This window comes from Sorex fumeus, unplaced genomic scaffold (assembly GCF_029834395.1).
Source record: "Sorex fumeus unplaced genomic scaffold, SorFum_2.1 ptg000006l, whole genome shotgun sequence".
In the NCBI taxonomy this organism is placed as follows: Eukaryota; Metazoa; Chordata; class Mammalia; order Eulipotyphla; family Soricidae; genus Sorex; species Sorex fumeus.
The window spans coordinates 19,531,884-19,551,746 of record NW_026606063.1 but is presented as its reverse complement, the minus strand read 5'-3'; the positions used below and the strand labels follow the sequence as shown (position 1 = coordinate 19,551,746).

The 19,863-nt window shown below is 38.2% G+C and overlaps 1 protein-coding gene across 1 annotated transcript in view; it reads left to right on the top strand.

Annotated features, from left to right (window-relative positions):
- GEN1 (GEN1 Holliday junction 5' flap endonuclease) overlaps positions 1-19,863 on the top strand; it is a 33,317-nt gene that overhangs the window by 5,943 nt on the left and 7,511 nt on the right. The window contains exons 2-10 of the mRNA XM_056124784.1: positions 2,323-2,514; positions 3,332-3,518; positions 4,648-4,824; positions 9,231-9,341; positions 13,484-13,557; positions 15,302-15,393; positions 17,812-17,962; positions 18,268-18,304; positions 18,405-18,485. Coding sequence (XP_055980759.1) covers positions 2,354-2,514; positions 3,332-3,518; positions 4,648-4,824; positions 9,231-9,341; positions 13,484-13,557; positions 15,302-15,393; positions 17,812-17,962; positions 18,268-18,304; positions 18,405-18,485 — 1,071 coding nt within the window. The 5' untranslated portion in view covers positions 2,323-2,353. The remainder of the gene's footprint in view (positions 1-2,322; positions 2,515-3,331; positions 3,519-4,647; positions 4,825-9,230; positions 9,342-13,483; positions 13,558-15,301; positions 15,394-17,811; positions 17,963-18,267; positions 18,305-18,404; positions 18,486-19,863) is intronic.

Here is a 19,863-nt window from a genome sequence, read left to right as displayed (position 1 = left end):
TCAACCAAAAATAAAAGATTTGGCAAAAAGAACTGTTTTTCCCCATCCCCACCTAGCAATACCAAGAAATCTATCCTTTCTTTGCATATACTTAACGTAAACAATGTAAACTGACGTTCTGTCCTTTGAAAGAAATTTATTTCTCCTATATTTTTGTATAATGTTGCAGTGAATATCACTGCAAATATCTACACACACCTAAAAGTATATCTTAAATTCCAGAAGTAAAATGTGTTAAGATAATGACTCCAGAGAAAAAAATTGCAAAATTTATATAAATCTATTCCAGTATTCAGGATGAGTTACAAATTAAAAAAAAAAAAAAAGGAAACCAAAACTGTCAGCAAGAACTTTCCATCAAGCTTTATATCTGAATTTTACATGTGTTGATGGTTAACAGTTTAAAAGTCTGTATTTGCATAATAATGCCTTGGAAAATATATTTTCCCTTTTCCATCTTCCAGTAATACCTCTTGTCTTACCAAAGATGTTGAACTAACTCAAAAATCTTTGTCAATACCACTTTCAGCCAATGACTTTTGTGACTTGAAATTGAAGATATTTGGGGTGAATCACCATTAACAACTATAATACTTTCTTTTCAATTTGTAGATTTTTCTTTTAAAGCAGGTTACAGTGGCAGAGTTTCAGCCAGTTCTGCGCCTGGCTTCCTTTTTTTTTTTTTAATATCATGTGCATATAAAAAATTTAGTGGATTTTTGTGAATTTTTTTGTTGATATTGTTTTAGATAGTGGAACTACTGGTAATTCCTTTTGTTTTTTTTTTTTTCATCTAAATGATTTTTTCTCATTGAAAATGTGACTTTGCAATTTAAAAAATGAGAATTCAATATTCCTTCAATTCTCCATTTTCTGCTTCCGTACTTTTTCATCACAATATTTCATTAGCCTCTTGTTTTTTCTTATTATTTTGCTTATTTACCCACTTTCTTGCTTTTTAATATGAGAAAATTTGTATTTTCTCATATTAGAAATCTCATATAAGAAGTTTTTTTTTTTTTGCTTCAGTCACTTAACAGTGATTAGTGAAGTGCATATGACTCTTTTGTATTTAATTTTTTTTTCTGCCAAAGGTTCTACTTGGGTATGTCAGTAAAGCAGGGGGCTTTTTAAGAAGACATTTCTGAATTTTCTATCCACTTATGTATATTTTAACCTTTCTAATTATTAGCTGAAAGTAAACTGTCACCATTTGGGGTACTGTTTTTCTTCTCTTTTTTCACATTCTTGCAATATAAACGAAACCATATTGGGAAATGTTTTGAGTGAAGAATGAGAAAGGGGTAGGGTACCATTGGTATTTGGTTAACATTAAAAGTAAAAGTAAGTAAAAGTAAAGGCCCTCCCATTGTTCATCGATTTGCTCGAGCGGGCCTAGTAACGTCTCCATTGGAGACTTTGTTGTTGCTGTGTTTGGCATATCGAATGCGTCATGGGGAGCTTGCCAGGCTCTCCGAGAAGTTAACATTAAATTCAAATATTTTTTTCTGTGTTACAGAGAAATAGCTATTGTCATGAGTGAATTTTAAAGGGCGCATTTAACATACTATAAACTACCAAAAGTTGGGGGCAGAGAGATAGCACAGTGGGTAGGGCACTTTTCTTCCATGTGGCAGATCCAGTTTTGATCCTGGGCACATCAGGCATATTATATAAAAATATATACATATATATATTTTTTTTGTATGCCAAATGATCCCTCATCTGTCGTACTGAAGTCATATTGTTCACTAGTTTTATATATCTGTAGTGAACAATGTGGATAGATATAGATATATATACTTCAGGCACTACCAGAAGTAATTCCTGAGTGCAGAACCAGGAGTGACCCCTGAGCATCACTGGATGTGACTCAAAAAACTGAAGAAAAACAAAAACTTGCATTATCATTTTTGGAACTTGTTAGTTACCAGCATTTTAACGTTCAGAGTATTTTTGGTTGATTAAAATTGAACTGACTAAAAGATGAGCGTAAACTATATTAATGAATTATCCTAAACTGGAGTGATAGCACAGCGGTAGGGCGTTTGCCTTGCACGCAGCCAACATGGCCGACCCGAGTTCGATTTCTCCGCCCCTCTCGGAGAGCCCGGCAAGCTACCGAGAGTATCTCGCCCGCACGGCAGAGCCTGGCAAGCTCCCCGTGACGTACTCAATACGCCAAACACAGTAACAAGTCTCATGATGGAGACATTACTGGGCCCGCTCGAGCAAATCGATGAACAACGGGAGGACAGTGACGTGGTAATTTATGATGGTGAATTCCTGTTCTGAGCTTCTTTGTCTTAACAATCTTTTCAGTTGGTTCAGATGACATCAGATAATAACCAGAATGGGAGTGACTGATTTGTGGCAAATTCTGGAGCCTGTTAAGCAACACACCCACTTACATAGCCTTGGTGGAAAAACCATTGCAGTTGATCTGAGTCTCTGGATATGCGAAGCACTGTCAGTCAAAAAAATGATGGGAACAGTCGTGAAACCACACCTCAGGTATGATGGAAGTTTTTAGAATATGTATGTTGCTGTGCTACAAGCTTGGTTTTGTTCTCACTTCATTTTTTGTTCTGTTACAGTTTGAGATAGTTAATATTTATATTAATGTGTCTAGATCTGTCACTTTTATATTGACTCACAAATTTGTATTCCTTATCCCTTGAACTCCAGATTCGTATGTCTAGCTGTGCACCTAAAATATTCACTCAGGTGCTCCAGTGACCAAAAGCCAGAAATTTGGGAGCCATTTTTTCTCTCTGATTTCCCCCTTCCCACAGCCAATCCGTGAAAAGTCTTGCCAGCTACTTCCAGTATAGACTTCGTGTTCACAAACTTTTCTCAGACTCCAGAGGCACTTCCTCCGTGCATGCCAGATTGTGTCTCATCTGTCCTACTGAAGTCACATTGTTCACTATTTTTCTCCCTCTGTTCTTTACCTCCTTCTCCAAATCATTTCCACAAAACAAAATAGTCCTAAATCAGGACTGGAGAGAGAGAGTACAAGGGTAAGACACTTGCCTTGCACACAGCAGATCCCAGTTCAATCCCTCGCACCATACAAGGTGATCTTCCCTGCCATAAGCACTGCCAAGTGTGGCTCCCCCAAACCAAAAAAAAATAAATAAGTAAGAAATTAAAATAATCCTGACTTGTCTTACTTTGTCATAATCACTGGATTTTTAGCCCCACTTAATATAAAATCTTCATCAGTAGTTATTTTTGGTGGTATTTTTAATAATTGGCATTATGTCAGATGGTTATGTTGATTTTGCTGTCAATACATAATTTATGTATTTTTAATTTTTATATTCAGGAATTTATTTTTTCGTATCTCATATTTAACACTTATGGATGTGAATCTGGTGTTTGTTATGGAAGGGGAGCCCCCCAAATTAAAGGCTGATGTTATGAGCAAGAGGAATCAGGTTCGTTACGGATCTTCAGGAAAGCCAGGGACTCAGAAAACAGGGAGATCACACTTCAAATCAGTCTTAAGAGAGGTAAGCATTCAATTCTGGTTCAGTACTCTTGATTTGAATTAAAGCACACATTTTACACTATATAACTGATCAGCTACATTTAGTACTTGTTAAGTTACTACAAATAAAAGGGCAATATGAATAGATAAGGTACTTGGTATTTTATTTGATTTTGTACTTTGATGGGGGCATACCCGAGCTTCTGCTACTTTCAGAATCTTCAAGTAATAATGGGCTGGAGCGATAGCACAGCGGGTAGGGCGTTCGCCTTACAAGCGGCCAACATGGCCGACCCGAGTTCGATTTCTCCGCCCCTCTCCGAGAGCCCGGCAAGCTACCGAGAGTATTCGATATGCCAGACACAGTAACAACAAAGTCTCCAATGGAGACGTTACTGGGCCCGCTCGAGCAAATCGACGATCAACGGGAGGGCCTTTACCTTTACCTTTACCTTTACCAAGTAATAATAAAGTAATGAACAGTCATTACTTATTTTCAAAGGTATTTTTTTTAATTTAACATTGATTACTTTTTAATTTACATTTTAAAGGTTTAGGGCCAGAGAGATAGTACAGGGGTTAGATGTTTGCCACAAAAGCAGCCGACTCCACTTTGATCCCTGGCACCACCAGTGGTCCCCAAGTTCTACTGGATATGACCCAGAAACTTGAAAAATTACTCTTTTTTCCACTATCTTGGCCCTGTTCTCCCCCAGAGAGAATACTTTATTTCCTTTTGTCTAAAACTTCCTGATTCTTAAGTAACAAAATCACATTATAATTTCTATCATAACACCTAAAATTTTAGCAGTTTGTTGTTGTTGTTGTTGTTGTTGTTGTTGTTGTTGTTGTTGTTTGTGTTTGGATGTACCCAGCAATGCTCAGGGCTGAGTTATTCCTGATGGCAGTGCTCAATGAACAACATGTGGTGCTCGGGATAGAATCAGGCAGGCTGTGCACACGGCAAGCACCCTACCCTCTGTAATGTCTCTCTGTCATTCCTTAATGTCATGAAATAGTCAATGTTCAAAGCCCTACTTGCTTCTTAAATATCATGGCTTTTATATAGAACACCTAAAGAGCTACTGTTAATCTTTGATATATGTTGGAATGAAATTGTTCTAATTTTTGCACTTACCTTTTCATTTCAGTGTTGTGACATGCTGGAATGCTTGGGGATTCCCTGGGTGCAGGCACATGGAGAGGCAGAAGCCATGTGTGCTTTCCTCAATGCCAGTGGGCATGTCGATGGCTGCATCACCAATGATGGAGATGCTTTCCTCTACGGGGCCCACACTGTTTACAGGAACTTCACTATGAATATCAAGGTATTTTTTTTCCTTTGTTTTTAATCCCACATTTGTTACACAGGCTATCTTTAATAAATAAAATGCTTACTGTTATAAAAATATTGTCACATAAATTATTCTCTTTGAATGGTGGATTTCTCTCTTGAAGAATTTGACTCATCACTGACTGAATTCTAAATTATTTTTAATACCATTTCATAAAATTGTGAAAGATAGTGATACGACCCACCCAGAATTTCCACTTTCAAGTCAGTCATTATCAAAAACACCTCTATGTATGAAAAAAAGATATACAGTGTACAGGGTCTTAATTGCAAGATTGTTACTAACTCCAGTCATTGGAAAACTCAAATAAATAGCCATTGGTAAGGAATGATTAAAGGGGTCTCAGCTAGAAAGGTACTTCCAAGGTATATTTTGGTTATAACTATTAAAACTATGATAGAGTCTATTATTATGTTGTGGGTTGAAACCAGGAGCACTAAAGTTTTGCCAGATGATTCTTCTCTCATAAAATGCTGATAGTTTCCCCATTTAGAAACATTTTCTCAAAGTTCACAAAGTATAAATAGTAAGCAGTCATTAAAAAGACATGTATTGACATTAAAGACATTCAGAAATATTACTAGGCAAAAAAACTTGAAATAGTACTTTTATATAATCTGATTTTAAATTTAAAATATAGTTAATAGAAAAGATTTATATATCCTTGTTATATATCCTTGTTAAATATCTTTTTTGGAAAGCTATGCATTCATGCTATTAATAACTTTGGATATGCTTATAGTGAATGTTTACTTTTTATTGCTATACATTTTATAGTGTTTAATTTTATGAGATGAAAATGTACTTCTGTGTTAAAAAGATAAAGAGGAAATTAATTTCTGTCATTTTTTAACTATCATTTGGGTCACATGTTTGTAATAGTGCTAAAATGTGTGATTTTGCTGTACACAGTTATCACAACTCACCTCCACCATAGTGACCCAAACCCTTTACCAATGTCCTTATGTTACTGCTAGTCTTCCTCTTTTCCCTTGCCCCAACTACCCCCCTCACCCAAGGCATGCTGCCCAATTCTTCCTTGTTTTTTTTTAAGATGTGTGCTTATTATAACACCGTGTACACATAATATGGTTTATTCATGATTATTCACAATACGGCTATTTTTAAGCATGCACCAATTCCACCACCGTTGTGACCTAAGTCCACCAATATCCCCAGTTTCTCTTCTCCATCCCACTCTCCTACCTACTTAGCAGGGAGAAAACAAATTTTTTTTATATTACTCGTTCCAAGAAAACTTAGTAAATGGCAGATGCAGTTAACAGATAATAAATCCATAAAAGTCCATTTGTGATGATTGATTGCTGTATTAACCTATGTAGCACTGTAGCACTGTCCTCCCATTGTTCATCGATTTGCTTGAGCAAGCACCAGTAATGTCTCCATTGTGAGACTTGTTGTTACTGTTTTTGGCATATCAAATACGCTATAGGGAGCTTCCCAGGCTCTGCCAGGCGGACAGGATACTCTCAGTAGCTTGCTGGACGTTCTGAGAGGGACGGAGGAATCAAATCCGGGTCAGCCTCATGCAAGGCAAACACCCTACCCACTGTGCTATTGCTCCAACCCATTAACCTATATAAAAAAGAAATTAAAATTATTTAATACAAGAAAATACAGCACCTACTGATTTACATAGATTAGTTTTCAACTCTGGCGCGTCTAAAACATATTGCATTAATTTTTATTCTTTACTTGTTAATACAGTGCAGCTTATTAATAATCCTGTCTTCCCTGTAATTAATAAAACTTTTAATTCTTCACTAATATATTTTAGAGTTTACATGAAATAAGTAGAACCTACAACTGTAAAATTTAGTAAGTGAAGGAAATTGAGAAATTTAAAGGGAAAAATCTGAATGGGCCTATAAAAGTACAAAGTTTAATCTTTTTTAAGTTTAATCTTAAGAAAGCGAATATTGAAAAGAAAGAGACATAGCACATTCAATATAAATGAGATATTAATTCATTATTGAAAAAGTATAAAATCCCTTAGCAAACTATGGATATAGAAAACTATACCTTCCTAAATCTAGCAGAGAGTAACCATTAGCACCATAAGTGAATGCCAGACTCAGTATCATGTGCTGAGTTTATCCTATTCTTCAAAATGAAGCTCCTTTAAAGATTCTGGTAAAAGAGGTTTCAAGGCTATGAATTCCCTAAGCTGTTGCCTATTTCTAAAGTTTCGTGTCCTTCCATCAAATCTGAGTGATAGACTAGCTGGATAGAGTATTCCTGGTAAGATGTTCTATTTCACTGAGCTTTTATACCGTATCCCTCCATTCCCGTCTGACTCATAGACCATCCTCCTTTCATAGATCTCTGTGAGTCTTATGGGATCTCCTCTATGTAAGCTGCTTTACTGATCTTACTGCTCTCAATCCTCTCTATCTTTGGAATTTTTTTCCCCCTTGAATACAATGTATCTTGGAGATTTCCTAGTTGGATCTATTTTTCCCTGGGACCCTTTGGACCAATTGGGTCTTGGTGCCCATAATCACCAAGTCAAGGAAATTACTCTGTGATTTCTTTAAATATTATTTCATTAAATTTCCCTTCCTGGAACTGGTGAGATAGTACAGCTGGTAGGGCACTTGCTATGCATACAGCCACCTTGATCCCTCGCATCCCATATGGTCCCCTGAGCACCACCAGGAGTAATTCCTATGTGCTGGGCTAGGAATAACCCTGAAGATCACTGAGAGTGGTCCAAAATTTTTTTTAAAAATGAACAAAAAAAACTTGCCTTCCTATTCTTTTTTTGGGGGGGGGTGTGGTCACACCCAGCAATGCTCAGGGGTTACTCCCGGCTCTGCGGTGCTTGGGGTACCATATGGGATGCCAGGGATTGAACTCAGGTCAGTCACATGCAAGGCAAATGCCCTACCCGCTGTACTCTCGCTCCGGCCCCTGCCTTCCTAGTCTGAGGGACTCAGGTGATTCTTATATTGTTCCTCTTGAACTCATCTCGAAGTTGTCTGCTATTCTCAGACTGTTTTTCACTATTTGTTATTTTCTTGTGTTTCCTTCATCTTATCTTGAAGGTTCTTGATCTTTTGCTCAGCTGCTGTTAATGTACTGTTCAGAGTTTCATGTTTTGTTTTGTTTTTTTTCATTTGGGGGGACTTTTTTGTTGTTTTGTCTGGTTGGGGACCACATCTGGCTGTGCTCAGGGCTTACTCCTGGCTCTGGGATCAGAGATCTCTCCTGAAGGGCTCTGGGAACCATACAGGGAGACATAGATCAAACCTAGGTTGGCTGCATGTAAGGCAAGCACCTTACTATACTGCCACTCGGGTCCCTCTGTTGAGGTTTTTAAATTGCCTGAGTATGTGCTTCATTTCTGCTTTTCATTTTTTCATTTCAGCCCTCATTCTTCTGCACTGCTGGCTTTGCTGACTGCCTTTGCTACTGTCTCTTTGATCTTGTTAAACAGCCTCACAGTGGTGTTACCAAAGGCATTGAGGATTTACTGAGCTGGTTGGTACTGTTTGAGCCTTCAATGTTCTTGGTTTTGTTCACTGAGCTTGGTGGACTTCTAGAAGTCTTCTCCTTGGGTTTGCTGTGCTCCTGGAAAGGCCTGACAGTGTGCAAAGTTCAGGAGTGGTGGAGCTGGGCCCTTGCCCTGCTGGAGTTCGGGTGTGCTGTAGTTTATTTTTAAAGCCACTTTTGAAATGATGACTTTATTTTTGGATATCAAAGGATTAGATTTTGAAAAGTCTGGTAGTCTGGAAACTTCTGCTGTTTAAACTTAAGTAAGTAAGCACTTGAAGGAAAGATTGACAGGCTATTTTTGGTGGTGCCGCTTGGTGCATAAGTGATTGTTTTTCTTTTATTTTGTTTGGGGAGTGACCCTAGCCAGCAGTGCTCAAGGGCTGCTTGTGGCTTGGTGCCCCAGGAATTACTCCTGGTGCCAGGGATTAAACCCAGGTCTTCTGCATAAAAAGCTGCACTGCAACCCTTAAAGCAAACACTTAAACTATAAGAGTTACTATTTATTGGAGTTCTTGGGCCATACCCAGCAGTGCTCAGAGCTTACTTCTGGTGGTGCTCAGGGGACCATATGTGGTGCCAGGGATTGGACTTTGTTTGGTCACAAGTGCCTTATCTGCAGTGCTCTCACTCCAGCTCCATAACTTGGCCATTTGAGATCTTTTGGGGTTGGGGGGGTATAGGACCACACTTTGCTGTGCTCAGGTCTTACTGCTGGCTCTGTGCTCAGGAATAACCCCTCATAGTGCTTAGAGGACCATATGTGGTGTCATGTGATGTCAGGCATTGAATTCAGGTCAGCCAAGTGCTTTATCCGCTGTCCTATCTGGTCAGCCCTAAACCCAATCTATACTTTCTCCTAGGACCCACATGTTGATTGTTACACAATATCATCCATCCAGAGTAAACTTGGCTTGGATAGAGATGCTCTAGTTGGACTTGCCATACTACTTGGCTGTGATTATCTTCCAAAGGTAACCAAAATTGTTGTATTTATCATTTATATTATCTTTCATGAAAACGTGCATGCCGTATAATATAGTCACTGTATGGTTATGTGATGAATAATCCAATTTAGGGCCACAGAGATCAACACATTCAACATGATTCAATCCCTCACACCATCCCGCCTTGACCTTATTAGAGCAGCATCGTATCCTCAGGGATCTGAGACAAGAGTGCTTCAAAAATAGAGGCGGCACGTGGGACCAGTGGAGCCACAGCCTGAGTTTAATCAAGGCTGACCTTTAGCCGTGGATGGCTCCCAGCGAGCCGGTAGGGAACTCAGAGCAGACGGAAAAATGGGAGATTTTCTGTGAAGCTGGCAGCACAGCCCACCGTGACAGCCTGAAGGCCAGGGAAAAAAGGCCAGAGAATAGGATGTGAAGATCCCCAGTGGCAATTCCAGTCTTTAATCTCCTGTTTCTTGCTTGAAATTCTGGAGAAGTTCAAAGCAGCAAACACATTACCATCTCTTGAACTGGTGGCACATCCAGTTCCCTGATGGCACGCACCCCAGTGCCTTTCTGTGGCTTCAAGCATAAGGGTCACGGCGGAGGAAGGCAAATTGCACACTTGCATGCGGCTGCCCAGTGGGAGTCAGGCCTCCGTGATCCGGGTAATAGGTGCACTTCCCAACACAAGTATGTGTCTTAGTGCCTGCAGATGACCACCTCAAAACTAGAAGCAGTGAAAGTCAAGGATGCGTGTGCTTAAAGCTGCCCAGCGTGATCAGACTGGTCTTGGATTATGGGCTACCCAGAAACGAGAAAGGGCCCAGGTTCTTGGTCCTGCATGGATACAGGCCCGAGTAACCGGGAGAATGGTCACAGGGCAACACAAAATGAAAAGTGGGCTGAGATCATCCTTCAGGAGGAACACCATCAGTTGGTACATAGGGCAACCAGAACAGACATGTGAATAGGAATATAACAGCCACCATCACGACACAGGATGTGAGAGCTCCTAGCTGTCAGTCAGGACTCCTCAAGACAGGAACTCAGGCACTTTGGGGCAACTCTGAGCTAAGGATTAGATTCTGATCTAAATGACACCCATGGGTTCACCCCTGCGTCACCAGCCACCTGCTTTAGAGCTGGTGAAGGAGCATCCTGGGCTGTAAGAAATCAGTAAAGTCACAGGCCAGCTGGGTCCCGTGAACCCAAGAAACAGATCACTGTTGACAGCATCTCAGAGCTCCAATCCTTAGTTCTCAGGCATCACCAGAATTAACAAAACAAAACAGAAAATGGGAGAATTCAGCACCGCACCAGTACATTGTGACGAAAGTCAAAAAAAAAAAAACCTCACAACTGCTTCAGATCTTTCTAAGCTGCTGGAAGAAGACTTTAGCAAAGCAATCTTTTCATGGAGAAACATGAAAGAATCATTCAGAATCAGCTTGAAGAGATTCTGATAGGAAAAATAAAACCACTCATTCAAGGAGAAGCGAAGGCACCAAAAAATATAGTGTCAAGAATGAGTGAAACTGAAATTAAATCAGTGACCTTGAAGACAAAGTACTCAACTCTGGCAATAAAGTAGATGTAATTGAAAAGAAACTGATATTTAAAAACAATGAAGAAGGACTGGAGCAGTAGCACAGAGGGTAGGGCGTTTGCCTTGCACACGGCCAACCTGGGTTCGATTCCCAGCGTCCCATATGGTCCCCTGAGCACTGCCAGGGGTAATTCCTGAGTGCAGAGCCAGGAGTAACTCCTGTGTATCTCCAGGTGTGGCCCAAAAAGCAGAATAATAATAATAATAATAATAATGAAGAGATATTGAGGCCAGAGTGATAGCACAGTGCACAGGGCATTTGCCTTGAACAGGGCCAACCAGGGTTTGCTCCCTGGCACCCCACATGGTTCACTGAGCGCCCGCCCCCCCCCCCCCCAGAAGTGATCCCTGAGCACAGAACGAGGATTAAGCCCTGATAGGATTTCCAGAAATAGAGGAAAGAGGAAAAGGGGGGGTCAAATAGCTGGTTGAAGAAAAAATAGTTTAGAGTATCCCCCTTAGAAACAAGAAACAAGAAAACTTGTTTCTCTTTGGAAGAGACTATTGCAGGTCCAAAGAGTGCCAGTCGGAGTCAACTGCAAGGGAACAGCGCCTTGCCTCTTAGCAGTGCCCTGAGCTTTGTTCAAGAAAACCTTTTAGTGGCCAGAGTGATTGTACAGCAGGTAGGGCATTTGACTTGCATCCGCCGACCCAGGTTCGATCCCCAGCATCCCATATGGTCCCCTAAGCACTGCCAGGAGTAGTTCCTGAGTGCAGAGCGAGGAACAACCGCTGAGCATCGCTGGGTATGACCCAAAAAGCGAAAAAAAAAAAGGAAAAGAAAAACGAAAACTTTTTATTTATATCAGAAAATGAACAATATGTTATACTGTAACAGATAGGTAAGAGATGATTTGAGAATGATAAGGATAATCCAATTTTCTTAAATATAATGTTTAAATGTTTCAAATGACTTGTAATTCTCACTATGTAGCCCCATCATTCTGTTCTTTATGATCATCTCTTTATCTTCACAGAATCCCTTAAACTAAGTTTTTCGTTTGTTTTTGGGTCATACCACTCAGCAGAGTTCAAGGCTTGCTCCTGCCTCTGCACTCAGGATCACTCGTGAAGGGCTCAGGAACCATATGGGGTGCTGAGAATCAAACTCGGGTCAGCAGCATGTAAGGCAAGTGCCCTTCCTGCTGTACTATCTCTCTGGCCCCCCTTATACTTTCTATGTTTTCTACATTTCTGTACTGTCTATATTTCCTGTAGTCCAGAGAACTCTAAAGAGTGGCATGGCTTTGTTTCACTTGAGTGTAGGAGCAATGAAGTTGACAGTAAAATTACTAACTGTCTCAGCGTAGCACTGTCCTCCCATTGTTCATCAATTTGCTTGAGCAGGCACCGGTAATGTCTTCATTGTGAGACTTGTTGTTACTGTTTTTGGCATATCGAATATGCCACAGGGAGCTTGCCAGGCTCTGCCGTGAGAGCAGCATACTCGGTAGTTTACCGGGCTCTCTGAGAGGGATAGAGGAATCGAACCTGGGTCAGCCACATGCAAGGCAAACACCCTACCGCTGTGCTGTCGCTCCAGCCCCAAATTATTAACTAATTTCTAATTAGTTACCAGTGGACAAATAGATCAATTTTTGTTTTATGTTTATTTTGGTGTTTTGGTTTTTTTTTGGAAGTGGGGGGAGGGCATATCCAGCAGTGCTCAAGAGCTGTTTCTGGCTGTGTTCAGAAGTGATTACTAGGAGAGAGTAATTACTTGCTGCCTGCAGGTGACCTCAGGTCAGGTCCCAGATCCCTTGAGGACCACCAGGAGTCACTTCTTAGCATAATGCCAGGAAGAGCTCCTGAGCATTGCCTCACCACCCCTGCCTGCACCCCATTTTTTAAGAGAGCAAGGGAAAAGAAACTTCTAAATAATATGGAAAGTAATTATAATTATTCCAAAACAGAAGGCCTCATATTTCTCATGTTATATAATAAAGTCCAGAAATAACCCATTGTTAAATTTAAAGGAAACCCTGAATTCACAGAAATCTAGCAATAAAGGTGTTACATTATACATTTTGCCTTGACTATTTTAATGTTTAGCATCCTTTGTCACCAGAAGTACTGTTATATGCATTGTCCTACTTAAAGTTTTTAAGGCTGTGTACTAACTTGATATATCATCAAAAAATTGAAGATTTTGTTCAATGCTTATAAATAAAAGGAATAAATATCTACCAACAAATACCAAAGACAGGCTGGAGACATGTCATCAGCTCCTGGTGAGCTATGTTGTGCCACTTGCTAATTTTTAGTTACTAGGATTTTTTGTTTTGTTTTGCTGTGCAGTGTGCCTTGTACATCTTTTCCTAATCCTACTTATAGAGTTAACTTGTTTTTCTATGGGGGCAGAGGGTGGGACCACTATCTGTGGTTTTGGAGTTGTTGGAATGCTTCCATGCTTCAAAGGCGATTCCCTTGCTATTTCTTTGAATGAAATAAAATAATGCTGAATAATCATTTTCACTGAATCATTAATAAATGGCAGCTTCAGTTGATTCATTCCCTGAGGATTAATATTGAAATTTCTTCCCTCATTTTCTTCAAGGGAGTCCCTGGAGTTGGAAAAGAACAAGCATTAAAACTTACCAGGATTTTGAAAGGGCAGAGTTTACTTCAGAGGTAACTAAAATTTACTTTTGCTTATGACATAGAACTTCTATTTTTATTGAATTTAATAGTGAATTTTTCCCAAATATTATCTTTCAAAAAAAGAGAGCTTTTACTTTTACACTGTAGTTTAATGTACCGTTCCGCTTAAAATAACTTATTTATATTTAACTGGAAGTTTTCCAAAGAGAGTATGTGTCCTAAGCTATACTGTATTGTTTCGGTATTAGTAGTTCATCACAAACACAAATAGTTAGATGTCAGATGAATTTATTTATAATTATGGACATTTGTCACAGGCTTTTAGATTATTTACCAAGTAAATATAAACATAAGTCTATAAAATAAATTGACAATACATTTTCTATAGATGAAATGACTGCAGTGTTGCAAATATTTAATAGGTATCACGTGATAAAAAATTGTATTTAATTATTCTTTATCCTATAGCCACAGATGAATTTAACCCAAGATACAGAATATAGTGCTATTTACAAATAGTGCTCTTTCCCATTTCAAAAGTGCGAATTATATTGACTTGATGAAAGCAATGGTCTATAAAAATTAATTTAAATGATGATAAGGTATAGAGTGAATAAGAAGGAAATAAAGTTGGAAGCTGATATACTTAAAATAATTTTGCCTCCAATAGTTTGAGATGGTGACTACATAAAAGGAAATAATTGAGTGGTAGAAATGAAAAAGGAATTGTATGACCGAGACTTAAACCTGAAAGCTTTGTAACTGTTCATGGTGATTCAATTAAAAAATAAATAAATAAATAAAAATGAGAAAGGAATAAACTTTAAAAGGATTTTGAGGGCGAGAGAGAGATAGTATAGAACGAAAGGTGCTTGTCTTGTATGAGGCAGACCTACCCTAGTTCATTTTCTGGGATTATGAAAGGTCCCCTGAACATTTTGGATATGCCCCCCCCCCCAACAACTCCAAAACAGGATTTTTAATTACTGTTCTCTTTCCTATAACACTTCTCTTTCAGCTATAAAATTACAAGGTTTTAAGGCTTCAGTAAATCTATTTTTAGGGCCAGAGAGTAATATAGGAGGTAAGGCATTTCCATTACTTTTGGCAACATTTTTTAAAATGCTTTCTTAATATTTAAAACTAATGCAATTGCCTTTTTGTTACCTGGAATTCTAACTTTTATTAAGTGTGTGTGTGGAGGGGGGGAGGAGAGACTTATTTTATAATTCATTTTTTCTTAAAGTCATTTATTGAATAGGTAATGTTTTGTTTGCATAAGAAGGGAAAAAAATATCATTTCAAGTCATCTTGGTTTTAAATTTTTACCCAGAAGCTTAATGTTATTATTCTTAATCCTTTTTGATACAGATAAATAATACTTACAAAATAATTTCTGTTTATTTTGTACATAAGAAAAAGATAAAGGACATGCTCAAATTATTTTCCCCACATACTGCTGCCTAATTTAAGGTAATTTTTCTTTTCAAAGACTGAATGAATGTATGAATACACATTTAAGTATATACACTTAATACATTTCTCTCACCCCCACACCCCTATTGTAATTCTGCTGTCTTAGGGACCACATTTAAAAGTTGTAGTACATAAATTGAGAATTTTCTGAGGTTGAGCCAACAACCTTGTTTACTACCAAGGAGAAGATAAGAGGGTGATTAGAAGGGAATGGACTTGCCTGACATTTGGAAATGTGACATTTTGGTGACCTACTTGTGCATTTTTTTCCTTTTTAAAGTTTTTTTTTTTTTTTAAGGTTTGATCGGTGGAATGAAAAATCATGTTACTCTGATCCACAACCACCAGTCATTAAAAAATTGGCTCATTGCTCTGTGTGTTCTCATCCAGGTAAGCTTGTTTCAGAAATGGACAGTTACAGTTTAGGTTTCTGATACTCATATTTTTATTCCTCTTTTTTTTTTTTAATAGGACTTTTTATTTACCTAGCTTTCTCACTAGATTAGGACTCCTGGGCGATAACATACAAATAGCATGTCACATGTTCCTCAGTGTATATGATGAAATAATGTATCTCTTTTTGTTGTTTTTGTCCTGATTAGGAGGTTGGGGTGAGCTGTGCTCAGGGATCACTCCTGGGAGCGTTCTGGGAACATATGCTGTGCCAAGAGATTGATTGGGGGTTGACCCATGCCACACAAGTGCCTTAACCCCTATACTATCTCTCCAGCCTAAATAATGTGATGTAAATGATAAACAGGAATAATATAGTTAACATAGTTTAACTATAGTTACAAACTATAATGCCAACAGACGTAGGATAAATATAATTAAAATAGTTTATAGTTTCAAGCTATTATGCCAAATTACTGAAATTGCATCTTCAGATGTCAGGGAGGGGGAGGACAGCTTGTTTGGGGACTGCAGCGGCAGTGCTTAGGGAACCACATCACTCCTTGCAGTGCTGGGGAAGGGATCAAATCTACGACTTCTGCTCACAGTGCATGTGCTTCAGCCTGTAGAGCAAGCTCCCTGGCCCTAAAACTAAGTTTTCCATAAAAAACAAAGCCCATTTTCCGATAAGCATGTTTTACTTAGAAAGCTTAAGAAAAAATAGAACTGAAACCATTTGTTTTTTAACAGTAATGTATGTTTATACACAATATATGTAAATAATAATTGTTTAACAACGTGTGATTTAAATGATAGTGACAAATAAGATAATAACTTAAAACTAATTTCTTGTATATGTTCACTTGTTTGAAAATGGTTTGAATCTTTATGGTGATTTTTTTAAAAAGCCTGATATGTTCTAGGTCAGAAGCCCCATAGAGATTGGGAGATCCTGTTACCTCATCTTTTAAAAGAAATGATGGACTGGAGCTAGAGTATAGCAGAGAGGCCAGTTACCTTGCAGGAAGCCAACTGGATACAATCCCTGACTCCCCATATGGTCCCTTGAGCTCTACCAGGAGTGATTCCTAAATGCAGAACCAGGAGTAAACTCTGAGCACCACTGGGTGTGGCCAAAAAAACAAAAAGAAGAAAGAAAAAAATTCCTATTTATTTGTCTTTTTTTTTTCACTAACCTCATTAAATTATAGATGAAATCATAAAGTGTTACATAGATGAGATGCATTCTGTAGTTTTTTTTTCTTATAAATGATGGTTTTCATTCATAGATTTTGTATGCTCTTTCATTTTGAAAGAGGGGCTCTTCATTTTGAAGAGGAGCTGGAGAGATAGCACAGCGGGTAGGGCATTTGCCTTGCACGCAGCCGACCCGGGTTCGATTCCCAGCATCCCATATGTTCCTCTGAGCACCACCAGGAGTAACTCCTGAGTGCAAAGCCAGGAGTAACCCCTGTGCATTGCTGGGTGTGACCCCAAAAAAAAAAAAATTGTTGAAGATGATTTTGCTTTCCATTTGAGGTGTTCAAACTTGGGCCCTACACTCAAGCCAAAGTCATAATTTGTTCATATCTCAAACATAGTTTAAAACTAGCAGTAGAAGTAAGTGAGAATCAACCGCTAGCAGGGGTAATTAACTAATATAATCTTTTAATATTCTCACTAAAGAAATCATTTCATGAGTCATTCTATATAATTTTTTCCATATAATAATTACATCCTGGGCTGGAGCGATAGCACAGCGGTAGGGCGTTTGCCTTGCACGCAGCCAACATGGCCGACCCGAGTTTGATTCCTCCGCCCCTCTCGGAGAGCCCGGCAAGCTACCGAGAGTATCTCGCCCGCACGGCAGAGCCTGGCAAGCCACCCGTGATGTATTCGATATGCCAAACACAGTAACAACAAAATCTCCAATGGAGACGTTACTGGGCCCGCTCGAGCAAATCGATGAACAATGGGAGGGCCTTTACTTACTTTACTTAATTACATCCTACTTTTATATGCTGTCAATTAACCAGTTTTCCAATATTGATTATCATAATAGTATGATTTCAAGTTGTAAACTGTTTGATATAGAAGAGTAATTTATAATTCCAAAAATATTAGTGTCATATAGGATACTAACAACTGAAGTTTAACTTTGCTCTAAGAATTCCTCTAGTAGTCATTATCCTATTCGACTTAAAAATAGTGAAATCAGGCCTAGAGAGATAGTACCAGGAGTAAGGTTCTTGCCTTGCACACAGCTGACCCCAGTTTGATCCCTGGAATTGCATATGGTCACCCAAGCACTACCAGGAAAGAGCACAGAACCAGGAGTAAGGCCTGAGCACCTCCAGAACACAAATAAATAGATAAGAAAGAGACTGAAACCATATTTCTTTGTCTCTTAATCAGGTTCCCCTAAGGATCATGAACGTAATGGATGCAAATTATGCAAGAGTGACCGATATTGCGAGCCGCATGATTATGATTACTGCTGTCCCTGTGAGTGGCACCAAACAGAGCACGACAGGCAGCTCCAGGCAGTAGAGACTGCTATTAAGAAGTAAGGTATTTGGGTCTCTCTTGTTTTCTTACCTCTTTTTCTGGCATCACCTAATTATACACCTGTGGCTGGACTGTCTTCACATAATTTTTTCGTCATCATTAGCAGCATTTCACAAAATCCTTACTTGATTTGGTTTTCTAAAAAATTAACTCTCAAAAGATTACAGTTTAATATTTACGTAAAGCTAATCTTAAAGACTATGATATGATCCAAGAGTAGTTCTTATTAAATCACATGGGATGATTTCAGAGTTTATCTAAATTTTCCTGCCGGAATTGATAACATATGTAATTTATTTTCAGAAAAGCATGCAGTTGTGAGGGTTTCCCATTCCACGAGGTAATAACTAGTACTTCAAATATATATTTATTTCAGAAGCTCTCTGTAATAACTTGAATAAATTATAAACTCAATTCCTATTTTCATTTTCTCTTGCTAGGTTATTCAAGAATTCCTTCTGAACAAGGATAAGTTGGTAAAGGAAATTAAGTACACAAGACCTGATTTATTATTGTTTCAGGTATTTAAAAAAATATTTATTTTTTTCTGTATGAAGTTAGATACCTGGAAGATAAGCGTTGTCACTTGTTATTCTGAGAAGTTTAAATAGACAACTATTGAATGCCCATGTAATTTTAATATTTTTTTTCTAATTTTTTTACTTTGCTTACAGAAACCATACATTTAAGATCATAAAACAAATCTTAATTTTGTAGACATATTAAATGCTACATACAGATATATTCAGGTTTATTTTAAGAGAGAAGGGCTTACAATCAAAAAACATTAGCATAACTTATGTTATTATGAAAGGCAATATAGTTTTCAAAGGCATTATTATTGTAATTAGTAACTTTTTTTTTTTTTTTTTTTTGCTTTTTGGGTCACACCCGGCGCTGCACAGGGGTTACTCCTGACTCTGCACTCAGGAATTACCCCTGGCGGTACTCAGGGGACCATATGGGATGCTGGGAATCGAACCCGGAATGGCTGAGTGCAAAGCAAACGCCCTACCCACTGTGCTATCTCTCCAGCCCCAATTAGTGACAAATTTGACTTTTGGCAGCCTATCATTATCTTGTAACTTTATGTGTTTTTATTGACAAAATAGAAATGATATTAAAAAAGTCATTCTGAGGATTAAATGTTATTATATCAATTTTACATCAATAAACTTTCTATTGGTGAAGTGAGTAGTGAAGTAGTTGCTTATCCCTACCAAAAATAGTAATAAAATGTCAACCAATATGTATTGAACATTTAAAATTTGATATTAAATAGCTAATATTACATGTAACCTCATTTAATTCTCATTATATGAGTTGGACTATATTTTGAGAAGAAAGACCTGAGATTAAAACAAGTTACATAATTTTCCCACCATCTGGGAAATATACTGGAATTCAAACAATATTATGCAATATTGTGTCCTGAGGAAACTTTGGGACTTTCTCATGGCTCTACTTCAATTAATGTGAATTTTTTTTTTTTTATTTATTTACTGAATCACTGTGAGAAAAGTTACAAAGCTTTCAGGTTTAAGTCTCGGTCATGCAATGATCAAACACATTTCCCCTCACCAATACTTATTTTTCACCACCAAGAACCCCAATATAGCCCCCTCTCGCTTCTCCCAATGACTGTGAGGCACATGAATTCCAATTAGCACTCTATCTACTTTGATTAGATTCATTGTTTCGGCAAAAGATGCACCATTATTGTTTATAGAGTTTACACCCCAAAATCAGACCTGCTGAAAAGGCATTGTGAAATAATTTATTCTCTAAAGCTGGTTACAAGAACCAAGTGATGTCGCACAGCTGTGATAGTGGCTGTGCGATTTTGGATTTCTGATATTTTACTTATTAAGCCTGGAAGTATTTCTGCTGAGAGCCAGA